Source organism: Lontra canadensis, unplaced genomic scaffold (assembly GCF_010015895.1).
Source record: "Lontra canadensis isolate GAN:19392208 unplaced genomic scaffold, GSC_riverotter_1.0 scaffold59, whole genome shotgun sequence".
Classification (NCBI taxonomy): domain Eukaryota; kingdom Metazoa; phylum Chordata; class Mammalia; order Carnivora; family Mustelidae; genus Lontra; species Lontra canadensis.
Window position 1 is genome coordinate 192,151 of NW_022631053.1, and position 11,889 is coordinate 204,039.

Here is an 11,889-nt window from a genome sequence, read left to right on the forward strand (position 1 = left end):
TGTCATCACTTTGTTTTACATTTCTAAAAACACAGATTACTGGGGAAAATAGGGGACCCACTTAGTAGAAAAACTTCATGAAGATTTCCAAATAAATGCCCACTTGCTAAGGTTGTGTCTTATTTCTTTCCTGAAATGAAGGACAAACATGTGTGGGTTGAAAGAGGCATATTTTACTAACCCTTCCCTGGGAATAAAATGCAGAGCCTTCAGACCATAGCTGAGCCCTATAGTGTAATAAACCTGAAATGAACGATGCTCCTAGCACGTTAAATCTTTGTCCATTGGATATTAGTAATCCTTTATCAAAATGAGAAAAAAAGACCCCGGGACACCTGGGTGGCTCAGTCAGTTAAGCAGCTGCCTTCGGCTCGGGTCATGATCCCAGTGTCCTGGGATCGAGTCCCACATCGAGCTCCTTGCTCGGCAGGGAGCCTGCTTCTCCCTCTGCCTCTGCCTGCCCCTCTGCCAGCCTGTGCGCTCACTCTCTCTCTCTCTCTCTCACTCTCTTTCTGACAAATAAATAAAACTAAAATCCTTAAAAAGAAAAAAAAAGAAAAAAAAGACCCTAACAATGGTATTGACTGTCAAGGGAGAACAACATTCCTCCACAAGCACCATATGCTGTACCCCCCACCAAAACCACCACTGGATGCACATATACACATAAAATCAAACATTAACATGCTTTCACTCTTGCTCTCTATCTCTCCATCTCTCTCTCTCTCTCTCTCTCTCTCTCTCTCACACACACACACACACACACACACACCAGGATATCACTGAGAGGGACACCAAGAAAGATCACTAAATATATCATTCCCTAGAACAATATACATCCGGTGTCATCCAACTGACTCCTAAAAGAATCCTCAGGCTAAGCTAGAAGCTAATAGACCTTACCACAGAAGATATGGGAAGTATTTTTCAGTGCTGACTTTTTTCTTTTCTTTCCTGGTATCAAGAAATTTCTGTATTGCTACAGGAATTGCATTCAGGTATATTCTGTTCTCACTCCTGTTAAGAAATTACTCTTCTCGTTTTACTTTTCATTTAAGGTGGATGCCTGTGCTATACAGTGTAGGTTCTGAAATCAGGGATATTGTGAATAAAGCCAAAAGGAATATGCACACATTTGTATTTGAGCCAGAGCCCACTCCCACTCCCTCCCTCCACTTTTCAGCCTAGGGTGATAGAAAGTGCACAAGCAAGTGCAGACAGGCTCCTCTTCACCTAGATCCCACTCAGGGGCTACCATATCACCTTGAGAGGAGTGGGCTGAAAACATTTCTTATTTCTTCCAGCTCCACATTGCAGAAGCTCTATTCAAGACAAGAGAGGCTAAAATGTCTAGAAATCTCTTCTTCTACCCAGGGTCTATTCATAGAGTAGAAGCTACCCCAGGCATAACAGGCCAAGAATTACAGGCCTCCAATTCCACTTGCTCGAGTTCAAAGGATAGAGATTTTTTGCCAAGAGAGATAAGCTTAGAAGATCATAGGCTACTGACCTCACCCAGAAACCTGCTCATAAAGCCAGAGTGTCACTCTAAGAGTACTAGGCCACTGCTCCTGGCCCTCTAGAATGCTTGAACAAAGGTTTCACCTAGAAGGAAAGGCAGGCCATAACAACAGAGGGCTTCAAAGCTCTCCTCAAGTGAACTGGCTTTATTTGGAATGAAGTGTGGGAAAGTTTTAGCATAAATGACTCTCAAACACAATATACACTTGGTCGTAAGCAATTAAGAAGGGGCTGGTAGTTCCATGAAAGCAAAAAGCTAACTGTAGACCAACTAGAAGATTACCAGAGACAACGAGGGAAGAAGACAACAAAGAAAGCTAAGCTAGGGTTGGAGCAAACCTCAAAGACTGCCCTTAAAAACTATCTTTGCAGAGGGGACCAAAACAATTGGATAGTAAAGATATGAAACATAGTAAAAAAAAAAAAATGATATATATATGTGTGTGTGTGTGTGTGTGTGTGTGTCCCACAATGTCTTCAAAGCAATAGAACAAGAAGAATTAGTGGAGTCTCTCTGCTGGGTGGAAAACCTACAGAGGCACATCACTCAATGAAATGATCAGGGGAGGACACAGCCAAAGCTAGCCCAAAAAACTGCTGACATCCAAGAGTACGCACAAGCCTAAGGTTATGCCTCTGAGGTGACACAGAATGCCTCTCAGAGCAAAGAGATTTCAATAATACAGACATAAAAATAAACGGGCAAAAGACAAAAATACAGAAGTTATTTCAAAAACATATGCTGGAGTTTAAAGGTACAATAACTTGAAAATGTTATGTAGTGGGAATCATGCAGTATGTACCTTTTTTGAGTTGGCTTCTTTCACTTAGTAATGTGCATTTATAGTTCCCTCATGTCCTTTCACAGCTTGAAAGATTTAGCTCATTTCTTTTTAGTGCTGAATATTATTCTATTGTCTGGAAGTACCATAGTTTATTATTCATTCACTGTTTGTGTGCAAGTTCTTGTGTGGACACGAGTTTTCACCTTGTTTGGGTAAACATCAAGGAGCACAATTGCTGGATTATGTAGTAAGAGTATGTTTAGTTTTGCATGAACCTGAAAAACTGTCTTCCAAAATGGCTGTACCACTTTATATTCACAGTAGCAAGGAGTGAGGGTGGCTGTCCCTCCACATCCTGGACAGCATTTGGTGTAGTCAGTAGTTTTTATTTTAGTCATTCTAATAGGTATGTACTAGTACACTGTCTTTTGTCTGTTTTTTAATTAAGACATTAATTTTTATAGAAGTGTAACGTATAGAGATCTACAAATTACCCTTACCCCCCCACACACACATACCTTTGTCCAGTGTCAACATGCCCCACCAGATTGGTATGTTTATTACAATTGATGAGCCTACAGTGACGCCCATTGTCATCCTGAATCCACAGTTTATTAAGTTTTATTCCATTATTCTATTAGTTTATTCTTTCACAATACCAGTTGTCTTGATTATTGTAGCTGTATGGTTGTGTATAGTTGACTTTGTGTAGTGTCAGTTCTCTGATTCTGTTCCTCCCCTTCCATATACTGTTGGCTTTTCTGGTCTTTTGCTTTTTCATATAAACTTCACTTTACTATCTGAAGTTTGTCAATAATCAAAATTAACCACAAAATAACTCATTGAGATTGCATTGAAGATATATCTCAAGTTGGGAAGAAATGACATCTTGACAATGTTAATCTTCCTCTCCATGAACCTTCAGTGGTTCTCCATTTATCTAAGTCTGCTTTGAGTTCTTCCATTAGAATTTTATGCTTTTCCTTCTAGAGATCTGGTACATATTTCGTGAAGTTCATTCCTAAGTGTTTTATTGGGGTAAGTGATAACATAAACAGCACTGTGTTTTCATTTTAAATTCTACTTGCTCAATGATGGTATATGGAAACCAATTGACTTTTGTATACTAACCATGTATCCTGCAATCCTCCTATCTTTCCTATTAGTTTCAGGACGGTGTTTTTGTCAATTCTTTCAGATTTTCTACAGAGACAACAATGTCACCTGTGAGCAAAGATGAAGTTATTTTTCCTTCTCATTCTCTTTAATCTTTTTTTATATTTTTCCAGATTTATTGTGATATAATTGGTATATAACATTGTATTATTTTAAGGCGTACAGTGTAATGATTTCACATATGTATATATCGTGAAATTATTACCACAGTAAGGTTAGTTAACACATTCATCACCTCACATTTCTCATGTGTGTGGTGAAAACTCTTAAGATCCAGTGTCTTAGCAACTTTCAAATATACAATACAGTATTGTTAACTATAGTCACCATGGTGTACATTAGCTCCCCAGAGTTTATTTATCTTCCTTTTTTTTCCCAGATCAATGAATTTTATTTTACTTTTTTTAATCTTTTATAGTAATTGGCTACAGCTGCCACAGCAATACACCAGAGATGGGGGCCTGAAACACCAACTTTTTTTTCTCCCGGATCTATAGACTAGAGGTCCATGATCAATGTGCCATAAATAAATATTCTGAGGATTCTCTCCTTGGCTTACAGATGTCTGTCACTGGTTTCCTCTTTACATGGTTGTCCCTCAGAGCACATGCACATCCAGTATATCTCTGTGTGTCCTAATCTCTTTTTATAAAGACACTGGTCAGACTGTATTAAAATCCACTGTAGGAGCCTTGCTTTGAAGGTTCTATCTCCAACTATAGTCACATACAGAGATACTAGGGGTTAGGCCTTCAACATATGAGTTGGGAAGACATAATTCAGCCCATAATACTTTTATTTACTTTTTTGTCTATTGCATCACTTGAGATTTCCAAACAACTGCTGAAGAGATGTGGTGAAGGGGGACATCCTTCCCTGATTCCCATCTTAATGGGAAAGCTTCTATTTCATTAACATTAAATGTAATTTTAGCTGTAGGTTTTTGTAGATATTCTTTTACAAGCTGAGGAAATGTCCCTCTATTCCTACTTTGCTAAGAATTCCTTTACTTTTTATCTGTTGGTACCATCACCAGAAACATGATACCAGTTCAGACATGGTGAGACACACCTCCTTCCTGTACTCCCCTCATATTAATCAGTTGATCAGTTCTCTGTATCTAACATAGAAATTTTCAAATCATCCTTTCATGAATTGATATAACAGTATACTGACTCCTATCTTACTCCCTTTAAATACATCTTCCATCTACCTGAGACTTTTCCTATTTGTGAGCACCTGCACTTTGAAATCTGTATGTTTCTCTTTGGCGTAAATATCTATGGATTTGAATTGTCTGTGGAATTGAATTCTCTTTGGCATAAACATCTATGGATTTGAATTGTCTGTGCGAAATGTCTTCACACTAAATGGTAAGCTCCCTGAAGAATAAGGTTATTTACACCTGAACCCACCACAAAACATATTACACAGTCAATAAAATTATGAAACAAATGAATATTCAGGGGCATAGATGAGTAAATTTTAGATGACACACTATTTTAATGACCAATTGCTCCATACCTTTATTCAATATTTCTCACAATAATTAACACGGGAAAAAGTGCATGAAAATCCAAACTGAAGGAATGGTTGCCCAAAATCATTCATGTTTGCACTACCACTTTGGTTATTTATAGTTAAGATTTAGCAACTAGCAGTGTCTCAGAACAACCTACAATACCTGACACCCGTGATATAAAATTTTCCAAATTAATGCATATAGCAAAAATTACTTATCACTTGTTTCTTATTATTTTTCCTCTTGATAAAATACGCTTACCATACTTCCTTAAAAATGAAAATTCAGTTTAACATGCTAAAAAAATGTAGTTATTAAGTTGGAAAATATTGTTTTTTAAAAAATAAGTTGGGCATTCAGGCACCTGGGTGGCTCAGTCAGTTGTCTGACTCTTGTTTTCCACTCAGGTCATTTTCTCATGGGTCATGAGGTTGAGCCCCATGTCATGCTCTGTGCTTAGTGGGGAGTTTCTTTGAAATTCTCTCCCTATGCCCCTGCCGAAACTCACTCTGTCTCACTCTCGCTCTTTCTATCACTCTCAATTAAAAAAAAAAAAAAGAAGAAAAGAAAGAAAAAGAACAAGAAGAAGAAGAAGAAAGAAGTTGGGCATTACTGTCCATCACTAGTGACTGTGTATACTGCCAGGAGCAATTTTAAGACAAACACCAGACAATACATTGTTTACACAATAGAATGACATATAAAAGTCAGGTTCAACAACGAACCATTAAAATAAAGGAAATAAATTCTGTGAAACAAAGTCATACTTGAGATAGTGTGAGGTTCATCTTGAAAAGTGATCTAATATTCAGTATATCTCCAATATCCAGGACATTCAGAATTAACAGTGTTCCAGGTAACTCACCTTGAAAAAGTTCTGGTATTTTTTATGGAGAAGGATTTTCAGTAATGGCCATGAGGCATATGACAGAAATTGCCACAAAATCAATGGTGGAAAATAAATAAAAATCAAACAATTGTATTTCTCTTCTCTAGAAGTTTCTTTAGCGCTTCTTTGACATCTTTGTTTCTCAGGGAGTAAATCAAAGGATTCAACATGGGAGTGACTAAGGTGTAACATAAGGAAGCCACTTTACTCAGCTCAGGAAATCTGTCTGGAGTGAGATACATAAAAAAGACGGCACCATACAGTACACTCACGACTCCTAAGTGAGACCTGCAAGTGGAGAAGGCTTTCTTACGTCCCTCAGAGGAGCGTATCTTCAGAACTGTGGACACAATATACAAGTAAGAAATAATAATAACTATGATGGTAGGCATGATAATGATGCCGGATAAGGAGAAAGAAACCATCCTATAGATGAAGAGGTCAGAACAAGATATCCTTTGAAGTGGACGAGTATCACAGTAAAAGTGATCAATGGTGCGGGAAGCACAAAAGGACAAAGTAAATGTCATGCCTGTTTGAAGAACTGAGCTGATGCAGCCACAACAATAGGAACCAGCCACCAGCTGAATGCAGAGACGAGTTGATATCTGGACAGTGTAGAGGAGTGGGTTGCAAATGGCAATGAAGCGGTCATAAGCCATGGCTGCCAGGAGAAATCCCTCAGTCACAATGAACAAGGCAAAGAGAAAGAACTGGATCAGACAGCCGGCAAAGGAGATGGACTTGCTCTCAGACCAGAAATTGATCATAGCCTTGGGTGCAATAACAGAAGAATAGAAGAGGTCAATGAAGGAGAGGTTGCCTAGGAAGAAATACATTGGTGTGTTCAGCCGGGGATCAGTCATAATAATGGTCATCATCCCCACATTCCCTAGAAGGATCATGGCATACACAAGCAGAAAGAGCAGGAAGAGGAGAATGTGGAGTTCTGGGCAGACCCTGAAGCCTACAAGAATGAAGTCAGTCACTTCTGAGTGATTGCTTGTTCCTCCGTCACCCATGGCAGAAACCTGCTGAGACACACAAGGAAAAATAAACAAATGAACTCCTTGGTTCTAGCTAGAAATAATCATTACAGACTTAGGACTTACAAACCTATTCTATGATGATCATACATTTTAACTTTATAAAATCACTGTCCATTAAATTTAAACCATTGCAACTGATGGTGAATCAAAAGGTTAGTTTTATGTCCCTCTTCATACAAGCGGTGGAATTACACTTTCTTTCCTCTATATCTAATGCAATTCCTTTCCACCCATATGAATATGCAAGTATCACTTCTGTGTATGTTTCTGAATCATGATTTAATTGGAATTGGAAGAAATTGGAGTAATTGGAAGAAAGCACAAATAATTTAATAGAATAATATAGTTAGAAAACCTAACTTCAAGTCTTTACATTACAAGGCTGCAGATATAAAGAAAGTGACTGGATTTAAAAATGACTTAAGAGGTACAATTACTTTTTGTGGGTAATAGAAATTTTGAATTCTGTTGTAAGTTATTTACTCATTAAGATCAAGGTTCTGCACAAAGAAACACAAACGTTACTAGGACTCAAATACTAGTATTTCTTTCCCAGGTGGGCCTCTGCAGCCCCTTCATAATGATCATTTCCCTGCATTCCTTCAGCCTGCAGCTCATAGTTTTGTTTGTTTTTTCTTTTTTTTAAGAAGATCTACAGGTAGCCTAAATGGAAGAGTTACTTTGGAAAATGATACTAAAAGAAGGAAAGAAATAAGGAAAGGAAGGAAGGAAGGAAGGAAGGAAGGAAGGAAGGAAGGAAGGAAGGAAGGAAGGAAAGAAAAGAAAAAAAGAAAGAAGAAAGAAAGAAAGAAAGAAAGAAAGAAAGAAAGAAGAAAGAAAGAAAGAAAGAGAAAGAAAGAAAGAAAGAAAGAAAGAAAGAAAGAAAGAAAGAAAGAAAGAAAGAAAAAGATACTGAACAAAAATACATACGAGGGATTGTTGATTGCATTCTTATTTGCCTGGGATATGGCTTTCACAGCCATCATACCTCATTTACTCTACAGCTCAACTAAGGATTTGAACTGACTGAGTTAATGATATGGTCACTCTTTCTGTCTCCTCAGGCCCCTCTATGCATGGTTCTGCCTAAGTAACAATAATAATAACAATAATGGAGCACTTTTTACACAACGGCCACTCTTCTAAATGCATTTTGACTACTTATTTTAATCCATACAACAATAATATGAGGTGAGTACTATCCTATTCTCTAGTTTACACAAGGAGAAACTATGATACAGAGAAGTAAAGTCTGTTGAGAGCCACTTTTTAGGGTCAGAAGTGACATTTATAGTCAAAAACCCTGGCTGCAGAATCCATGCATCCTTAATCCCTGCAGATTACCACCTTTTATAATAATCTATTGCAGTTCCTTTACCTGATTTATCTCTATTTATACTTTGGACTTAATAAATTTTCTTGTCTCCAAAGTAAATAATCTTTCTACCTCAGTTTAAACACATCTGCATATATCATGCCCCTAAGAACAGCAGCTATTATCACCATACTTTAATGTTCATATTGAATATTAATAAGTTCTTCCTTAAGATCAAAACTTCAATTTGTCCTCATGCATGTCAGCACAATGTTCTGTGTCTGGCAGATTGCAATTAATCAATATCTATTACACAGATACATGTTGAATGACAATTGAGAATGCAAAATCAGAAAACCTTGAAGACTTTGAAATACTCAGATGGTTAGCATGGGTTTAGGTTTAAGTACAAGAAAGAACGTCCAAGGCTGCTTCTCACATTTACTAACTGGGACCTTGGAATAAGTGACTTATGTAACTTGCTTATATCCGCTATATAATCTGCTCATGGCAATTAAGTTATGGCCATAACTTCTGGCAAGTGACTATACATACCATGGTGTCCTCACATAAACCAGGGATGAAAACGCTATAACTCCCAACGTTTTCCTAGGGGTACTTAGAGAGTACATGTAAATAGAACCCTTTCTGACAGAATAAGCACCTGACAGATACTACCTATCACTATTTTATCATATCTTTCTGTGCGCAGTCAACAATGCACACCAAAATAATCAGCACTGATTAAGTTAAAAATGAATAATATGTTTTGGGTATTATTTTTTTGATAAACCATCCTAAGTTGAGGAAAGGAATCAAGGAAAATGCTACAGATTAAAAAGAAAAGGCATAAAATACTTACTTAAAAGGTGAAAAGAGAGCCTGAAGTTGTCATGCAATATTTCTTCAATACAGTCTATTTATTTTCCTCTAATCTCTCCCAGGGTAAGATTGTAGAGCATTTTAATTATCCAGATTTATGTCTATCAAACGTGTTCTAATGTTAGTAAGTTTATGCCCAAAGATGTTTATACCTAGCAAAGAGAGTCTTTCCTAGAGGAGCCAATAAACAAGTAGTCAGTTTATGACTTATCATTTGTCAAAACTCACATGTCTTAAGATTTATTCTCACCTTTGTTGTTTGAAAGGAAGCAGCAGAATCCTGGTCTTTAATTCTTGTTATTTTCTTAATTCTAGAAAGGATAAACATAAGTTAATTAATGACAATGCCACAGGTTCTAAATAACCGCTACGTCAAGTAAAATGAATCACTCCCCCCTCCAAAAAAACTTCCAAACCCATGTTTATCATTCCAGTTTTAGTTCTTCCCATAGAGAAATTGAGCTAATTTCCCTTGTTGCTCTAATTAAAAACTGTACTTTCTTTAGGTAGTTGATTTCCTGAAAAATGCTATAGTCCTTTGTGGAAGAGACACAAGGTGAATTTTCCAAATGATGCTTTGCTAATACTGAAACAGTTCCAGGAATTATATTCTACAGTTACACAAAGTGAACCTGAGGAGTCAATCCGCAGGATATTCTGTCCTGCATTCTTGGATGCTAAATGCTTTTAAAGAAGCAAAGTAGATTATCTTGGATATGTAAGTAGAGGTCCTGAGCCATGCAGAATCTCTGATCATCCACCAGAATGTCAGCAGCAGTTATCTCTACTGGCTTTGATTTTACCATAACGATGTAACTTTTTCAAATAATTACAGCACTGAGGTTTCTCTTACCTTCTGAGAGATAGTCCCCCTGGGAGAGAAGGAAGCATAAATACTAAGATACTCGGGCTTGGGAGTCAAGATCCATGAGGACCACAGAATCTCTAGATTTGGGGTGGGGGGAGAACAGAAGAGGACAGGAGAGGAGAGGAAAAGTAAAGGGAAAAAAAGAGGAAAGAAAAAGAAAGGAAGGAAAGTAAGAAAGGGAAGAAAAGAAAGGAAAAAGAAGAGCCAAAACTTGGTAGGAGTCAAAATACATAACAACAGTTAATTTTTTCTCTTCTTGTGTGAATCCTTTGGGAGGGACCAAAAGGATCTTTCATTCCTAATTTCTTCACTGAAAAAGAAGCATTTCAATTTATCATTACATCATTACAGCAAAGCTTGGGGTAGGCTAACTGACATAGCTATGAAAGAAAATACTATGTCATGAAATATATTTTTAGGGAGATTTTTCTCCTAGTGATAAAGTTCATTCATTTTCACTTAAAGCTCTCTGTATTTATTCCTTAGCTCTATTTTGTCACTGATAATTGATAATTAGAAGTACAATGGCATGGGGATGATGTGGGGTAAATAAGCCCACCAAATGCCCTCTAATTCCTTAAGTAGAGGTTAAACATTGATTCATTGGATTTACAGTTAGGTTCACCTTGTAATTTTATTTGCTTGAAAGTTTTGTCCAGGTGTCATATATTAAGTAAGTAATTTCCCAACGGTCGCTGTATAAACTTCAATTATTCTTTAAATGTACAATATCAGTCCAAAAAAATCCCATTTGTATATAATAAAAATTAAATTAAAGCAATGGTAGCTCCTAAGTCCTCAGATGTGCACTGGTCAAGAGCAACATTTGATCATTTCTTTCCGTATGCACCTTGGTCTCAAAAATAAACTCAGAATCCAGAATCTGCTTACCTGGTGGAGTCATTCAAACTCCACTGATGAAGGATCTGGGCCCTTGTGGTCTTGCCATGTTGAATTGCTATACTGGTTGATTAACATTTACTGGCAGACACGATGGTGTTACAGGGCATTCTGGAAAATTCCCTGGTTTACTTCTATACACCTCCCCCTCTCCTTTCTAGTAATATCTTTTGCTAATCACTATCAGTTACCCAAAAGAATACAAAGCATTTTGTTTACCTGTCGGTTCAGTGAAATGAATACCCAGGAGACAGGAGCAATTGCTGTGTCCACCCATAAAATTATCCTTCCGTTGAGTAATAAGTATACTAATTCAGAAAAGTCTAATGACATAGGGACAGCAATGGGGGAAAGAGGGTGGGTTAGCAGGTATTAGGGTGGTCACTGGCATTCCCATTTTGACCCAAGGTACTTGGGCCAACAATCTGATTATGAAAGAAGTAGCCTCATAGATTGTTTGCTAATGCAGGGTATAGATCATATCCTTGAGACAATAGCCCAACTTTGTAAAGGACTAATTGCAGTTGTTCTAATGACTGAGTCTTTGTAAGTGATTCCACCATTCCATTAGTTCCCTTGATTCTCTTCTATGTGGTGCCTGATGATTCCACTGAATTCCATGGGAATGAGTGCTTTGCCTTACTTCTGTTCTTGCAAAGTGAGTGTATTACACCAAAGCTCTCCTGCAATATGGCATAATAGTGAATAAGCCATTTGTTCAATCCCGATATAGTCATGTTAACAGAAGCAATTGAGCAAAATGGGCAAGATAACAACTAGAGTAGAGCCTGGGTGAATCAATACTACTTCTTGATGGAAAAACCAATGTAATCAAATGGAAGCATGACAGCTGGCTGGTAGCCCAATAATTTATTTACATTTCTTGTTGTAGTAAGAATATTTACCATGAGATCTACCCTTTTAAGAAATTTCTAAGTGTGCAACACAGTATCGTAACAACATGTACGATGTTACACAACAG

General features: G+C 37.4%; 1 protein-coding gene across 1 annotated transcript; it reads right to left on the reverse strand.

The window, feature by feature from the left end:
• Positions 1–5,973: 5,973 nt before the first annotated feature.
• LOC116878790 (olfactory receptor 9K2) lies at positions 5,974–6,954 on the reverse strand. Its single transcript, XM_032876532.1, has one exon. The coding sequence runs from the start codon at positions 6,913–6,915 to the stop codon at positions 5,974–5,976; it is 942 nt and encodes a 313-aa protein (XP_032732423.1). The 5' UTR covers positions 6,916–6,954.
• Positions 6,955–11,889: the final 4,935 nt, after the last annotated feature.

Excerpts from the sequence above, each read along its gene's own strand:
- LOC116878790 (XM_032876532.1), bottom strand. The coding sequence starts at position 6,915 with ATGGGTGACGGAGGAACAAGCAATCACTCAGAAGTGACTGACTTCATT.